General features: G+C 36.4%; 1 protein-coding gene across 21 annotated transcripts in view; it reads left to right on the plus strand.

Moving 5' to 3' along the window:
* The window catches only part of STK33 (serine/threonine kinase 33), a 224,258-nt gene that overhangs the window by 126,651 nt on the left and 79,868 nt on the right, over nucleotides 1-17,739 (plus strand). For all 21 annotated transcript variants that reach the window (XM_054524735.1, XM_054524731.1, XM_024255223.2 and 18 more), the window contains 4 exons: nucleotides 1,024-1,162; nucleotides 3,654-3,742; nucleotides 5,578-5,662; nucleotides 15,892-15,967. In XM_054524735.1, coding sequence (XP_054380710.1) covers nucleotides 1,024-1,162; nucleotides 3,654-3,742; nucleotides 5,578-5,662; nucleotides 15,892-15,967 — 389 coding nt within the window. The remainder of the gene's footprint in view (nucleotides 1-1,023; nucleotides 1,163-3,653; nucleotides 3,743-5,577; nucleotides 5,663-15,891; nucleotides 15,968-17,739) is intronic.

Genomic DNA, 17,739 nt, shown 5'->3' on the forward strand with positions numbered 1-17,739 from the left:
ATCTACCCTCTATAAACAAAAGTCAGCATACTACAGTTTGAGAGCCACATTGGGCCTGCTGCCTGTTGTTTTTTTTTTTTAATGGCCCATAAGCTAAGTTTCTACATTTCCAAATGGTTGCAGAAATGTAAAAGAGTAATATTTCATGTCATGTAAAAATCCTATAAACCTGAAATTTTCAAGTCTGGAAGTAAAGCTTTGTTGTGTTGTTTATGGCTGCTTTCTCCTGCTACAGCAACAGCACTGAGTAGTTGTGAAAGAGACTCCATGGCCTGCAAAGCCAATAATATTTGCTATTAGGTCTGGTCTCTATAGTAAAGGTTTGTTGAGCCCTGTCCTACATTACTGCTAGAGTGTTCATTTAGAAATGCACAATTGGTAATATCATACACGTGCACCCCGCAACCCCGGCACTAGCTTAAAAATCTTCAGTGGCTCCTTATTGCATATGGGAAAAAAAAATCCATACTCCTTATCATGATATCCAGAACTCTTTACAACCTGGCCTCAACCTGTTCTTTCTAGCCTCACTCCTCACCACTTCATTCTTCTCTACCCTACCAAGTTGTCCATGTTATTAACACTGAGATTATTCTTTTAACAGACAGTGCTGTTTCAAGCTTTGGAGTCTTTGTAAATACCATGTGCTCTGCCTATTCTTTCCCATATTCTCTATCTATAAATCCCTATTCAGACATCCAGACCTGGCCTTAATATTTCTTCTCAAGGGGCATTCTTTAGACAGAGGCTGCCCCTCTTCTGTAACTCTATGGCATTTGGGGCCATTAGCACTTATCACATGATACTGTAATAATAACTATTTGTGAGCTTCTTGGGGATAAAGACTATGTCTTTACCTTTTTGTTTCTCTAGTATCCAGTCTAGTGTCTCGTACATAATAGATAATACTTCTGAATGAATAAATTAATGATTATGACTGTGATTGTATATGTGATATATAACATTTTAAAGATCCCCAGATATATAATTTGCTCTCTCTCTCTTTTATATATATAATGTCAGAAAATGTACCTTGTGATGGAGCTTTGTGAGGATGGAGAACTCAAAGAAATTCTGGATAGGAAAGGGCATTTCTCAGAGAATGAGACAAGGTGGATCATTCAAAGTCTCGCATCAGCTATAGCATATCTTCACAATAATGGTAAGAAGAGGGTTATCCAGCTCATTGACCCCATGAATACTGATGTCACTTTTGTTTAAGGGTAATTGTATTCCAGATTCATAGTCATATAAATAACACCTGCTAATATAGAAGATTTAATTTTTAGTTAAAAATGTTTCCTTTTTAACTTTCTTTGTAGATATGTTTTAATTAGAAATATGAACAAAGATGAAATTGTGAACATTTTTTATTCAACAGTTTGAAGAGAAGCTAATGTTATAAAATCAAAAGTAGACAAATCAATGGTAAAGGTGAAGTTCCCCAAAACATCTATTAATCATAACATTAGAATCTGTATGTTCTAGGCATTTTTTTGTCTTTTTAGACTTTATTTTAGAGCAGTTTTAGATTCACAGCAAAACTGAGCAGAAGGTAGAGAGATTTTCTATATACTCCCCTGCTCCCACATATGCACAACCTGCCCCACTATCAAAATTCCCCACTAGATTGATATATTGCATTGACATATCATTGTCACCCAAAGTTCATAGCTTATATTAGGATTCACTCTTGGGGTTTTGACAAATGCGTAATGTCATTTATCCACCATTATAGTACCATACAGAGTGGTTTCACAGTACTTTAAAAACTACATTTAAAAATTATTCGAATTGCCTTACTATTCTTAGGTGTTACTGCTGCTGCTCCTCCCCGTTTTTTTCCTTCAAGGTTAGTTTGGCTTACATGTGACTTTAGAACCTTCTCATTTTACAGATGAACAAAAACTTTGTTCCAGAGAGGTGCAGTGACATGGTTTGGTGTGCCAGAGCTGGTACTGGAACCCAGTGGTTCATCCAGCAGATAGTTCCCGAGCACCTAGTGCATTGAGATTGGTCCTAGATTACAAAGATTAAAAGACAAGGCCCCTGCCCTCCAAGGAACTTGGGCTGGTGGGAGATTGATTATTGAAAACAAGTTGTAACTCAACATGATAATCTCACCAATGGAAAGCCATATAAAGCACAAGGATTACAGGAGTTTAAGTACCTCATTTGGCTTGGAAAATCAGGAAAGAATTCACTGAAGGAGCAATATTTGATCTGAGGAATACAAACTCAGAAAAAAATTAAAAAGGCAGGCTTTCTAGGCAGAGGGAAACGATTTTTTCAAGGGCTTAATATTATGCTATTGTCAGTCCTTCCTAATTAAGCTATAAATTCAGTATAATTCCAAACAAAATCTTAGCAACATTTTTCATGGAACTTGATAAGATTATTCTCTAATGGGTAAAAATAGCCAACAATGAAAAAGAACAATGGAGGCAGCAGGGAGATCTGCCCTGGCAAGGATAAAAGCATAATGATATGTTTGTTAAAGCTGTGTGGTGTTTATGTAAAAAGAGACAAGAAGAGCAATGGAAACAATAAAAATTCCAAAAACAAAGCCTGGGAATTGTGTAAGGGAGCTATAAATGATTAGGTATAATTGCCAGTTCAGGACTCATTCAATATATTCCTCTAGCAATTATGTGTATAACTTTTTTTTTTTTTTGGAGACAGAGTCTCTCTCTGTTGCCCAGGCTGGAGTGCAGTGACATGATCTCGGCTCACTGCAAGCTCCGCCTCCCAGTCTCACGCCATTCTCCTGCCTCAGCCTCCCGAGTAACTGGGACTACAGGCGCCCGCCACCACGCCCGGCTAATTTTTTTTTGTACTTTTGGTAGAGATGGGGTTTCACCATGTTAGCCAGGATGGTTTTGATCTCCTGACCTCATGATCCACCCGCCTCAGCCTCCCAAAGTGCTGGGATTACAGGTGCGAGCCACCGTGCCTGGCCATGTATAACTTTTTAAGTCTAGGGAAATGTTTGCAATGGATATGAACTGAATTAATTATTTGCAAAGGAAGTGTTTGGTACACGGTTATTTGTATGTACATAAAAATTGTACCTGAGCTCTGACATGTTCAACTGGAGATTTTGTGTCTCAAGGGTTTTTGTTTGTTTGTTTTTTATTTTACTACATAAAGAGTAGGAAAATGTGTGTTGATGTTGTAGAAAAATATACTGAAATAAGTATAGTTTGTATATATGTAGCCAAGTTACAGTGTGTTAAAATGTTTATGCTGACAGTAACATATGCATAGAAGTAAAGAAGTAATCCTGTATTTGAAGACCTAAGGATATGGGAAATCTGGCTGGGTTTGTGACTAAGATGATCTCGCTCCTCCTGGGAATACCTAAGCATGGGTACGATCCTCCTTCACACTCCCCAGGCCACTCATCATGAGGAGCAGCCAGTTGGGGCCACAGGGAAATGGGTAGAGGTGAGGGAGTCAAAGAAAATGGCTCCTTAAGGTTAGAAATATGGAGGAAGCGTTTATAAATAAGAGAATAGAACAGGACAGACTATGCTTGGCCCTCAAATTTTTCAACAGAGGATATTAATTTGTCAAATATATTTATTCTATATGTGTCTCTCCTATTTTTCCATTATTCATTTCATTTGATTTGTTGTTTATTTTCTTGGTAGATATTGTACATAGAGATCTGAAACTGGAAAATATAATGGTTAAAAGCAGCCTTATTGATGATAACAATGAAATAAACTTAAACATAAAGGTAAGATTAGCAATGGTGGTAAATATTTGCCTATAAACAGTTTGATAGCAAAGTGGCAAAGTACATCCTCTTTTTAGACGCATGTTGCTAGCTTTTGAGCAGCCAGAAAATAAGTGGCTTGTGCTAAAAAATAAAAATTTCACAAGAGGTTGTAACTGACAAGAATAATTTTGCGAGTTAAGTGGAGCTATTGAATGTGTTTTTAAAGTACATATTCATTTGAATAATTCTAAATCATTAGTTAATAGCAAGCAAACAGATGCTCTGAATTCTAATTAATTTCAAAATTATGTCTGGTAATTTGATGTAAATGTGTTACAGATTCAGAGAAAAGCACACCTTGCCTGTGCTTTTGATACTAAATTAATTCTGAAGTCTGTATTTCTTATTGAAAATTTTACTGTGTATTAATATTTATGTCCTAAGTACAATTAATGTGCCAAGTGTTTATTCTTGAAGATTTTATTCAAATTAAGTGTTCCCTAATGTCAAATAAATGCTACGATACATTTTTTAGCACCATTATAGTGGCTGCTTTCAAAATATATAAATGTGTTAATTTAGAAATAAAATGTTGTCTGTGAGTAACTCATTCTGTTGCAGAAGCTAAGTCCTATGTAATAGAAATAGGTTTAACAGCATTGTTGGTTTACCCAAGTAAATGTTCTGGAACAGTTCCATTGTAAACTCTATGAAGGCAAGAATTGTGCATGTCTTATTCACTTAGTACCTGAAGTAGTGCCTGGAACATAGCATGTGTTCACTTAACATTTGATGAATGAAGGAATAGATGGTCTCCAAATAACTAAGTTGGATTGTGAAACTTTTTATATATTTCATGTGTCTGGATGGATTTTCCGTAGAGAAAGATAGGTATCATATGCTCCAAGTGAGATGTTTATGAAAACTAATGGAGAAATTGATTCATCTATTTAGAAAAATGGTGATATCACTTGTCAATAGGAGCATTTTCTTACTCCATAAGGCACTGGAAACTTTGCATTCATTGTCCCTGGACAAAGAGCCTATATTTGGTTACTTAATAAATGTGTCTGTTTTTCTGCTTTCAGTCTAAGGGTGTTCCAATTTGGGAGATAATTCCAAAGGCACATACTGAATATTTAGTAACTAAATGTTTAATGACCAAGATTTAGAACTGAGCAGAAGGCCTACAGTTGCAGCACTAGGCCACCAGTGTATTTGTAGTTAATACTTGTTGTTGTGGTTTTTTTCCTGTTAATATGCTTGTTGTAGTTTTTAATAGTGTAGTAATTGTTTTAATTAGTATACTCTAGAAACACAAAGGAAATAATAGTAAAGAAAAGATACTGTTTACCAATTATAAATAATTATACAAAAGGGGAGTTTCAGTGAGTGCTGACAGGGATAATTATTTGCATTTATAACAGTGCTTTAAACTGGAATATAACTTAATTATCAGAAACATAGATAATATGTTAAAGCCAGAATGTATTTTACAATGAAAGAACTTTTTTTTTAAAAAAAAAAAACACCTTTTTTTATGAAAAAAGTTAAATGCCTCCAAATACAACTTTCCATGTTAGACTGGTGAATTTAATCAGAAGGCAAGAACGGTTAAATCACAGTATTCTCTCAAGATTTGAGAACACAAGCTTCTCTTTACCCAGTTTCTCCTCTATACAGAGAGGTGGGTGGGGAAGGAAATGCAAAATTTTTATTAATGATTCAATTAAAGTTCTCCCACCCCCAAGAACCCCAGAATTCAATGCAAGTTCAATGTGAAGTCTTATCTTCAGAATGAGTGAGCTCTAGGACAGGAAAACAGGTGACTGTGCTTGAATTTCTTCTCCTAGGTGACTGATTTTGGCTTAGCGGTGAAGAAGCAAAGTAGGAGTGAAGCCATGCTGCAGGCCACATGTGGGACTCCTATCTATATGGGTAAGTTAGTAGACTTAAAATTAATTTTTGTTTTGAGACAGGATCATGCTCTGTTGCTCAGGCTGGAGTGCAGTGGCATGATCTTGGCTCACTGCAGCCTTGACCTTCTGGGCTCAAGCCATCCCCCAACCTCAGCCTCTCAAGTAGCTAGGACCACAGGTGTATGCCACCACACCTGGCTAATTAATTTTTTTTTGTTTTTAAGAGATAGCAGTCTTACTGTGTTGCCCAGGATGGTCTCAAACTCCTGGGCTCACGCGATCCCTCCAGCCTCTGCTTTCCCAAGTGTTGGGATTACAGGCTTGAGACACTGCACCAGACTTGATTCTTTTATGTGTAAAAAAGTAGAACAACCAGTATGGATTACAGCTTGAACAATTTGATTTTGCCATCATGACATAATGACCCATGATTTAGGCTTTTCTTAGGTCAAGCAATTTCACTTGTTTTAGTATTTTACTTACAGTTCCTACCTTTAAAGATTTTAAAAAAATTTGTTATTTCTCTGGGCTCTTCTTAAAGTTGTTTATATCTCTTAGGTAATCATACCCCAAACTTAATTATTGCTTTTGTTAACTCATGTTAAAATCATGTGCATGTTTTGCTTCTTTGCTTTTTTTTCCGAAACGGAGTCTTGCTCTGTCACCCAGGCTGGAGTGCAGTGGTGCAGTCTGGGCTCACTGCAACCTCCACCTCCTGGGTTGAAGCAATTCTCGTGCCTCAGCCTCCAGACTAGCTGGGATTACAGGCACCTGCCACCACACCTGGCTAATTTTTGTATTTTTAGTAGAGATAGGTTTTTGCCATGTTGGCCAGGCTGATCTCAAACTCGTGACCTCAAGTGATCTGCCTGCCTCGGCCTCCCAGTGTTGAGATTACAGGCATGAGCCACCATGCCCAGCCCTCTTTGCATTTTTTTATCCAGTTGCATCACTATCAAACAGTTTTTCATGGAGTACTGATTAGATATATTTTGTAAAGAAAACAGCAGTTTCCTGTTTTTCTAAATGTGAGTTTTAACAGCTTTATTGAAGTTTAATTTAAATACCATAAAAGATATTTGTGCATCCTTTACAATGTAAGATATATTTTTGTTTTACAATAAAAATACAATGATTTTTCATACATCCACAGAGTTGTGCAAACATCACCACAATCCAGTTTCAAAACAAATCTACTCCAAAAAGTTCCCTCAGCCCATTTATACTCAATCTTATTCCTATCCCAGCCCCAGGTAGCCACTAATCCCTCTAGATTTGCCTTTTTGTCTCTCTAAATGTGCCTCTTTTTTTTTTTTCTTTTCTGGACATTTCATATAAATAGAATCATAAAACATGTAGCCTTTTACATTTGGCTTGCTTTCACTTAGAATAATGTTTTTGAGGTACGTTCATGTTGTAGCATGTATCTGTAGTCTGCTCTTATATATTGTTGAATAGTTGTCCATTGCGTGGATATACCACATTTTGTTTATCTACTTACCAGCTGATGCACATGTGGATTTTTACCAGTTTGTGGCTATTATGAATAATGCTGCTATGAACATTCATGTACAGGTCTTTGTGAGGGTATGTGGTTTCATTTAGAAGTATTTTTAGAATTAGTTACTAAGAGTGAAATTGTTGGCTCATATGTTAAGTTTATGTTTAATTTTTTATGAAATTGCCAAACTCTTTTGCAAAATGACCATTACCTTCCCACCAGCAATTTGTGAGGGTTCCAGTTTCTCCATATCTTTGACAACTCTTGATATTACCTATCTTTTAAATTATACAATTCTAGTCCATAGGACTAGTATCTTAGGAAGTGGTATCTTATTGTAGGAAGTGGTATCTTATTGTGATTTTTAATTTGCATTTTCCTAATGATTAATGATGTTGAGCATCTTTCATGTGCTTACTAGGCATTCATATATCGTTTCTGATGAAGTGTCTGTTTAAATCTGTACCTATTGAGATAATCATATTTTCCTCTTTAAATTTATTAATGAAGTAATTACATAATCAGTTTTAGAATGTTGAACCATCCTTGCACATTTAAATTCAACCTCACGTGGTTTAATGTACTGCGGTATTCAATTTGTCAGCACTTTTATTTAGGAGCTTTGACTGTAGCTTTTCTTCTTTTGTGCTTCCTTTGTCTTTTCTGATGTTAGGGTTATGCTGGCCTCATTTAAAAAATAATTTTTTTAACTTCTTATATGATCATGAACCTTTTTTTTATTATTATACTTTAAGTTCTGGGATATATGTACAGAACGTGTAGGTTTGTTACATAGGTATACATGTGCCATGGTGGTTTGCTGCACCCATCAACCCATCATCTACATTGGTATTTCTCCTAATGCTATCCCTGCCCTAGCCCCCAACCCCCCAGCAGGCCCTGGTGTGTGATGTTCTCCTCCCTGTGTCCATGTATTCTCATTGTTCAACTCCTGCTTATGAGGGAGAACATGGAGCGTTTGGTTTTATGTTCCTGTGTTACTTTGCTAAGAATGATGGTTTTCAGCTTCATCCATGTCCCTGCAAAGGACATTAACTCATCCTTTTTTATGGCTGCATAGTATTCCATGGTGTATATGTGCCACATTTTCTTTATCCAGTCTATCATTGATGGGCATTTGGCTTGGTTCCAAGTCTTTGCTATTGTGAATAGTGCCACAATAAACAGAAGTGTGCATGTGTCTTTATAGTATAATGATTTATAATCCTTTGGGTATATATATATATACCCAGTAATGGGATGACTGGGTCAAATTGTATTTCTAGTTCTAGATCCTTGAGGAATCACCACACTGTATTCCACAATGTTTGAACTAATTTGTACTCCCACCAACAGTGTAAAAGCATTCCTATTTCTCCACATACTCTCCAGTATCTGTTGTTTCCTGACTTTTTTAATGATCACCATTCTTACTGACATGAAATGGTATCTCATTATGGTTATGATGCATTTCTCTAAAGACCAGTGATGAAGAGCTTTTTTTTCTTTCTTTTTTTTAAAATTATACTTTAAGTTTTAGGGTACATGTGCACAACATGCAGGTTAGTTATATATGTATACCTGTGCCATGTTGGTGTGCTGCACTCATTAACTCGTCATTTAACATTAGGTATATCTCCTAATGCAATCCCTCCCCCCTCCCCCCACCCCACAACAGGCCCCAGTGTGTGATGTTCCCCTTCCTGTGTCCATGTGTTCTCATTGTTCAATTCCCACCTGAACATGTGGCGTTTGGTTTTTTGTCCTTGCGATAGATAGTTTACTGAGAATGATGGTTTCCAGCTTCATCCATGTACCTACAAAGGACATGAACTCATCATTTTTTATGGCTGCATAGTATTCCATGGTGTATATGTGCCACATTTTCTTAATCCAGTCTATCATTGTTGGACATTTGGGTTGGTTCCAAGTCATTGCTATTGTGAATAGTGCTGCAATAAACATACGTGTGCATGTGTCTTTATAGCAGCATGATTTATAGTCCTTTGGGTATATACCCAGTAATGGGATGACTGGGTCAAATGGTATTTCTAGTTCTAGATCCCTGAGGAATCGCCACACTGACTTCCACAATGGTTGAACTAGTTTACAGTCCCACCAACCGTGTAAAAGTGTTCCTATTTCTCCACATCCTCTCCAGCACCTGTTGTTTCCTGACTTTCTAATGATCGCCATTCTAACTGGTGTGAGATGGTATCTCATTGTGGTTTTGATTTGCATTTCTCTGATGGCCAGTGATGATGAGCATTTTTTCATGTGTCTTTTGGCTGCATAAATGTCTTCTTTTGAGAAGTGTCTGTTCATATCCTTCGCCCACTTTTTGATGGGGTTGTTTGTTTTTTTCTTGTAAATTTGTTGGAGTTCATTGTAGATTCTGGATATTAGCCCTTTGTCAGATGAGTAGATTGCAAAAATGTTCTCCCATTCTGTAGGTTGCCTGTTCACTCTGATGGTAGTTTCTTTTGCTGTGCAGAAGCTGTTTAGTTTAATTAGATCCCATTTGTCAATTTTGGCTTTTGTTGCCATTGCTTTTGGTGTTTGAGTCATGAAGTCTTTGCCCATGCCTATGTCTTGAATGGTATTGCCTAGGTTTTCTTCTAGGTTTTTTATGGTTTTAGGTCTAACATTTAAGTCTTTAATCCATCTTGAATTAATTTTTGTATAAGGTGTAAGGAAGGAGTCCAGTTTCAGTTTTCTGCATATGGCTAGCCAGTTTTCCCAACACCGTTTATTAAATAGGGAATCCTTTCCCCATTGCTTGTTTCTATCAGATTTGTCAAAGATCAGATGGTTGTAGATGTGTGGTGTTATTTCTGAGGCCTCTGTTCTGTTCCATTGGTCTATATATCTGTTTTGGTACCAGTACCAGGCTGTTTTGGTAACTGTAGCCTTGTAGTATAGTTTGAAGTCAGGTAGTGTGATGCCTCCAGCTTTGTTCTTTTTGCATGGGATTGTCTTGGCTGTAGGAGAAAGTGGGGAAGGTCTAAAATCGACACCCTAACATCACAATTAAAAGAACTAGAGAAGCAAGAGCAAACATTCAAAAGCTAGCAGAAGACAAGAAATAACTAAGATCAGAGCAGAACCCAAGGAGATAGGGACACAAAAAACCCTTCAAACAATCAATGAATCCAGGAGCTGGTTTTTTGAAAAGATTAACAAAATAGATAGACTGGTAGTCAGAGTAATAAAGAAAAAAGAGAGAAGAATCAAATAGACACAATAAAAAGTGATAAAGGGGATATCAGCACTGATCTCACAGAAGTACAAACTACCATCAGAGAATACTATAAACACCTCTACACAAATAAAGTAGAAAATCTAGAAGAAATGGATAAATTTCTGGACACATACACCCTCCCAAGACTAAACCAGGAAGAAGTCAAATCCCTGAATACACCAATAACAAATTCTGAAATTGAGGCAGTGATTAATAGCCTACCAACCAAAAAAAGCCCAGGACCAGACGGATTCACAGCCGAATTCTACTAGAGGTACAAGGAGGAGCTGGTACCATTCCTTCTGAAACTATTCCAAACAATAGAAAGAGGGACTCCTCCCTAACTCGTTTTATGAGGCCAGCATCATCCTGATACCAAAACCTGGCAGAGACACAACAAAAAAAGAAAATTTCAGACCAATATCCCTGATGAACAGCAATGCGAAAATCCTCAATAAAATACTGGCAAATTGAATCCAGCAGCACATCAAAAAGCTTATCCACCACAATCAAGTCAGCTTCATCTCTGGGATGCAAGGCTGGTTCAACATATGCAAATCAGTAAATGTAATCCACCACATAAACAGAACCAAAGACAAAAACCACATGATTATCTCAATAGATGCAGAAAAGGCCTTTGATAAAATTCAATACCCCTTCATGCTAAAAACTCTCAATAAACTAGGTATTGATGGAACGTATCTCAAAATAATAAGAGCTATTTATGACACACCCACAGCCAATATCATACTGAATGGGCAAAAGCTGGAAGCATTCCCTTTGAAAACTGGCACAAGACAAGGATGCCCTCTCTCACCAGTCCTATTCAACATAGTATTGGAAGTTCTGGCCAGGGCAGTCAGGCAAGAGAAAGAAATAAAGAGTATTCAAATAGGAAGAGAGGACGTCAAATTGTCTCTGTTTGCAGGTGACATGATTGTATATTTAGAAAACCCCATTGTCTCAGTCTCAAATCTCCTTAAGCTGATAAGCAGCTTCAGCAAAGTCTCAGGATACAAAATCAATGTAGAAAAATCACAAGCATTCCTATACACCAATAACAGACAAACAGAGAGCCAAATCATGAGTGAACTCCCATTCACAATTGCTACAAAGAGAATAAAATACCTAGGAATCCAACTTACAAGGGACGTGAAGGACCTCTTCAAGGAGAACTACAAACCACTGCACAAGGAAATAAGAGAGGACACAAATGGAAAAACATTCCATGCTTATGGATAGGAAGAATCAATATCGTGAAAATCGCCATAGTGTCCAAGGTAATTTATAGATTTTGTGCTATCCCCATCAAGCTACCAGTGGCTTTCTTCACAAAATTGGAAAAAACTACTTTAAAGTTCATATGGAACCAAAAAATGAAACTTTTAGATAATAAAAATTATGTAATAATAGTTTGAAATTTCCTCTTAAATTTTTTGGTTCTGCTACTTTTTTGGGGATAAAGTTTCTATTATTTTTTCAATTTATACTAAATTATCCAAGTTTTCTGCATTTTCTTGAATCATTTTGATAATTTATGTTTTTCTAGAAAATTGTTTCTTTCATTGAGATTTTTAATTTCATTGGCATGAATATGCATATTATGTTTACTTATTATTTTCATATTCTCCTGTGTACCTGCGGTTATATCATCCTATAAATTCAATATGCACTGATTATCTGCTTTTATCACAGTTTCTATATATATAATAGGAATCATGTCACTCATTTCTAAAAAATTTTTTGAGGACCTACTTAGTGTCAGACATTGTTCTAGGTATTAAAAATACAACAGTGAACAAGACATAAAAATATTTTGCCTTCATGGAACTTAACATTCTTGTGTCACCAACATTAAACAAGGTTTTTATAAATCTGATGTTTTAGAGCAAAGTGCTGAGTACAAAAAAAAAAAAAGGGAGGGTGATAGGAAGTGTTTAGAAGACAATAGTTTTTTTTTTTAATCAGGTTGACATGAGAATTAAATGAGAAAATATATATAAAGTGCTCAGCAGTGTCTAGCACTTAGGCCTGAATTTTAGCTCTTTGTCATACTAATAATTTTATCTACATCAAATTTGTTAGTGGTTAGGACAGTTAATAAATAATAAATAAAGCTCCCAATGGGTTTTTCAAGAACCAGCTCATATCTAATTGTTATTTGGTTTGCTTTTTCATTAATTTCTGCTTTTATTTTTCTGAATTCCTTCTTCGTGCCTTATTTTGGTTTGTTTGTTTATTTTATTTTGTTTTTTTGAGACAGGGCCTCCCTCTGTTGCTTAGGCTGGAGTGCAGTGGTGCAGTCACGGCTTACTGCAGCCTCAGCCTCCTAGGCTCAAGCGTTCCTCCCACCCCAGCCTCCCCAGGAGCCAGGAGCACAGGCATGTGCCACCGTTCCAGATAACTTTTTTCTTTTTAATTTTTAGTAGAGATGAGGTCTCATGCTCCGACTGATCTCAAACTCCTGGGTTCAAGCGATCCTCTTGCATTGGCCTCCCAAAGTGCTGGGATTATAGGCATGAGCCACTGTGGCTAGTGGTTTGTTTTTTATTGTAACTTCCTAAGTTGAATACATATTTGTTATCAGGCTTATTTTCTATGAAATGCATTGGAGGCTGTATATTTTCCTCTGAGTACCTTGACTTTTTTTTTTTTTTTTTTTTGCTATACGGTGTTCTAATTGTGATTAATCTCTTGATATACTTTAATTTTAATTTTAGTTTTTTTAATTGAAAAATTATTTATAAGTGTTTTTAGAATTTTTCCAGGTGGTTGAGATGTGTTTGAAGCGCATGGAATGCATGTTAGTTGTCCTAGCCTTTTGGTTTATCTGTCTGGTTTTCTTTATTGTGGTAGGTGATTGCGTTTAAAGGTTTTCAACTTTTAGGAATTTTCTTTGTGACTGAACACATGATCAGCTTTTGCAAATGATGCATTGGATATTTTAAAAATATGTGTGTGTACCTGGTTTGTTGAGCATAAAAATTTCTGTGTGCTTATTAAATGAAATGTGATTTTTTGTGATTCAGATCTTCCATATTGTTGGTGTATTTTTGCTTGCCACTTCTGTTGATCTCTAAGAGAGTCATTCACCAAGATAGGTCTTTGACACATTGATTTTGTACTTTTAGTAGATTTTTAAAAATCTGCTTTTTAGGAATATAGTTTACTTGCAATAGGATGCACAAGTTTTAAGTTTTGACAAATGCATACACTTGTGTAATCACTACCCCATTATGTTCAAGTCATAGAACATTTCTGTCACCCCAGAAAGTTCCTTTGTGTCCCTTTCAGTCAATCCCCCACCCATAATTATGCTGATGATTTCTATCACCACAGCTCAGTTTTGCATATCTAGAAGTTTATATAAATTGAATCATACAGTACATACTCTTTTGTGTCTGTCTTCTTCTTTTGTCTTACATCATGATTTTGAGACTTATCCATGTTGTTGTATCAGTAGTTTATTCATTTTTATTGCTGAAGAGTATACCTAATTCATTGCTTTTTTGTCTGCTAGATGCATAAAGTTTTGAAATTGTTTTATCTTATTTGGGAAAAGACTACTTTAGATTCTGTTCATATCCCCCTGTTGGCAAAGGACATCTGGTCTGTAGTTACATGGGGAAAATATATTCAAGCACCCTGAGTTTTATGCCTCCTTATTAGTTGTCTACACTGATAACGAGTGAGAGAACAAGAGAGAAGACAGATGGTTTGTGGAGCTTTGCTGACTTCCTAAATGGCTTCTTGGCAGTTACTCTGGCCTCTGCATCCCTATGAGGGCTGGGATGACAGTGCAAGTCGAAATGCCCCTGATAATTAAGATGACTCTGAAAGAGCGAGGACCAGGAATTCCTGTCCCCTGCTGTGTGCTGCACAGCACACTGTGTGGAAATCGTTCATTGAATCCAGTCACAGAATTTGCCCTTGTCATAGACATGTGGCCATAGAGCAACTGGAACTTTAAAAATTCCATATTTAAAGATTTTAAGTAGAGTTAACGCATACAAATAATGGCTTAAAGGAAAATATTAGTTAATTTTCAGTCATTTGGAGACAGATTGCTCAGTGTTAGTAATTTGTACATTCTTTCTTCTGTTTAATCTTTTGACCCCTTTTTGTTGCCTTTCATTTCTTTAACACTAGGCAGAGGAAAAAGGAGAAAATGAAATTCCATTTGCTTTTAGTAGTTATAAAAGTGTGTGTGTGTGTGTGTGTGTAGGTGTAGGTATGTGTAGGTGGGAGAGATTGAAACTTTTCTAAAATAAAAATGCACCTTTTGCATAGGAGGCACTCTGCAGCTGTGTAACATTAGGCAAGTCACTTAATATATCTGAAACTTAGTTTCCTCATTGGCAAAAGGAGTCAAATGCTTACATACCTATCTCACAGAATTGTTAACATACTTTATGCAAATAACAATTTATGCAAAAACTTTAAAGTTCTATTGAAATATATACATATATTGTATTTTTCTGCTTATAACTATTTTCTTTTTATTTTTTCTTAAATATATCTGATTCATAGCTGTAGAGGTGCAATAGACATGTTCCTGCAATGTCATTTGTGACTTTTTTAAAAGGCAGCCAGCTGAGTGTGGTGTATCACGCCACTAATCCCAGCTATTCAGGAGGCTGAGGTGGGAGGATCACTTGAGGCCAGGAGTTTGAGGCCAGCCTGAGCAACACAGCAAGACCCCATCTCTAAAATAATTTTAAAAAAACAATTAGCCAGGCATGATGGTATGCACCTGTAGTCCTAGCTACTCAGGAGGCTGCGGCAGGATGATACCTTGAACCTAGTAGTTTGAGGCTGCAGTGAACTGTGATCATGCCACTGCACTCCAGCCTGGACAATAGAGTGAGACCCTGTCTCAAAAAAAAAAAAATACACATACACACACACACACACACACACATATATATTTAGTATAGTCTATGTCCTGTGACTAGTTGGCTTTTTGATCCAGTTTTATAGGAGCTCTCTCTTTGTCTTGGCTTTCTTATTTGAAAATGCAGAAAATAGTTCGTATTCTCTTATAGGAGTGATGCTATTATTATTTTACTAAAGTGATTTATCACCACGTACCTTAGTTCTTCTGTGAATCCGGATTTCCACATATTGGGCCTGCGTTATGTTACATCTACTTAAGGCATATATTTAATTCTATTTTGTGGAAAGGGCTGGGATATTGTTGTCTTCTACTATAACTACAGAATCTTTGCAAAATCATTTCTTAACAATTTAAAGAAATAAAGGGTAGTGCATTTAGTTATACAGTTTACACCATTGTTCCATTAGAAGCTAAATGATAGGAGTGAGGATACAGTGACATCAATTGTTAAGGCCTGTGCATTATTCATTTAACATCTGCTGTTGGTTCTCTTTTCCCTATGGGGAAATAAATTACAGCACATCAGCACATTTTTCATGCTTTGTGTTTAAGCATTTAAAAGACATTTATTGTATTATTAATATTATTTTATATCTGCTTGTTTGGCAGCCCCTGAAGTTATCAATGCCCACGACTATAGCCAGCAGTGTGACATTTGGAGCATAGGCGTCATAATGTACATGTTGTAAGTAGCCTGCTAAATGTACACTTTAAGATGAGTGGATAGTTTCTAGCAGTAGAATGATATAGACTTTAAATTAAAACTAATATATATTTTTAAAAAGTGATTTAAAAACCAATTGGGAGGTCATTCTAAAAGCTCTCTTATTAGTTGTCGGGTATACATCCCTGAGGTATTTTTTAATACTGTAAATTTATAACTTTCAGCTTTGGTTTTCATTGATCTATAAATGCAACAATATGATCTGAGCAAAATGAAAAATCTTAACACCTTCTGTATCCTTTGCTACAAACCAAAAGCTTCTTTGTGTTTTCTCATGAGGTTCACTTATAGCTTATCAGGTGTAGGGAGGTACTGTGGCCTGGCACTTGTTCTACCCATACAGGCAGAGCATAGGTGGGAGTGGGCACTAACTAGGCAGAGGGTCACTTAGGATCTAGGGAGTATTCTACAGTTCCCAGTTCCCATAATGACGTGCTGCTGGAGCTTTCAGTCATTCTTGTTCTTCCTTCTCTCTCATTCTCAAGATTCAGTCAAACTCCATGTCCTGCTCATTTTTCCTTTGAAATATCCTTACCTGTTCTTTGATTTCTCTTCACCTGTATCTTTTCTCCTTATGATTCCTTTTCTAGACTATTACAGGGTCTTTCTGACTGTTCTCCCTACTTCTGGTCACCCTCCCCGTGTTTGTCCTTCACGTTGCTTCCAGGGGTGTCCTTTCAAATCACAAATCTGATCATACTGCTTTCCTGATTAAAAGCCTCTGATATATATATATAAAAGCCTCTGATATATATATATATATAATATATATATAATATATATTATATATGTAATCTAATACATATATATGTATTTGTATACAGAGAAGTGTCAGAGCATCTTGGCATGGCATGGCATGGCATGGCATAGCAGAGCAGGTCTTTCATAACCTGATTCCAGCATGCCTTTCCAGTTTGGGTCTGGATATGTATTCCTGTGCACCTACACTGTGCTGTGATGATTCCAGGTCACATTTCAATACTTGGACGCACCCTGTGTCGTATGCCTCTGGGGTGTGTATGGGTATGTGTGTATTCTTTTTCTCTATAAGATTCTCTCCTGGGTGGACCCAGCTCAAACGTTAAGGCCTTCCGTTTCTCTACTCCGACTTTACCCTACCATAGCAGAATTCCTTCATTTATTAGGTATATACTTTCTCATGCTCCACAGAAGATTTTAAGGTATCATGCAAAACAGTAATGTTGAAAGAAAAAAATAATAAAATAGGAATATTTAACCAGGAAGGTTTACACATGTGTAAATCCGATAGAATTCATTGTTCCCTTTTATGTATTCTCATAAAGCTTTTAAAAACTACATGATAATATTATATATTGTATCTGTTTTCCTTGTTCTAAATTCCATGGAAGACAGAGACCTTAGATTATTCATCTTTGCATTCCTAGTATCTGGTATAATAGACATACATTCAGTGCTCAATATGTTTGTTAAATTGAATTAAAGTGAATTTTCTAAGAGGTGTTCTAAAAAGTTAGTGACCATTGTTCTGCCTCTTGCTGAATGTGAACATTTTTATATTGATGCAACATTAGTTTTATGGTCATATTGAAGATTTCACTATGCACTGCCTCTTCCAGATCATTTCTAAATATTGACATCACAGTAGTTACATTTTCACAGTTCTGTGAAATGGAATACACAGGCAGTAGAAATTGGATGATGTGATTGTAACTGTAACTCAGCTGGTCAACACACATCGTTGCTTAGATTAC

The sequence above is a fragment of the Pongo abelii genome, chromosome 9 (genome assembly GCF_028885655.2).
Source record: "Pongo abelii isolate AG06213 chromosome 9, NHGRI_mPonAbe1-v2.0_pri, whole genome shotgun sequence".
NCBI lineage: Eukaryota > Metazoa > Chordata > Mammalia > Primates > Hominidae > Pongo > Pongo abelii.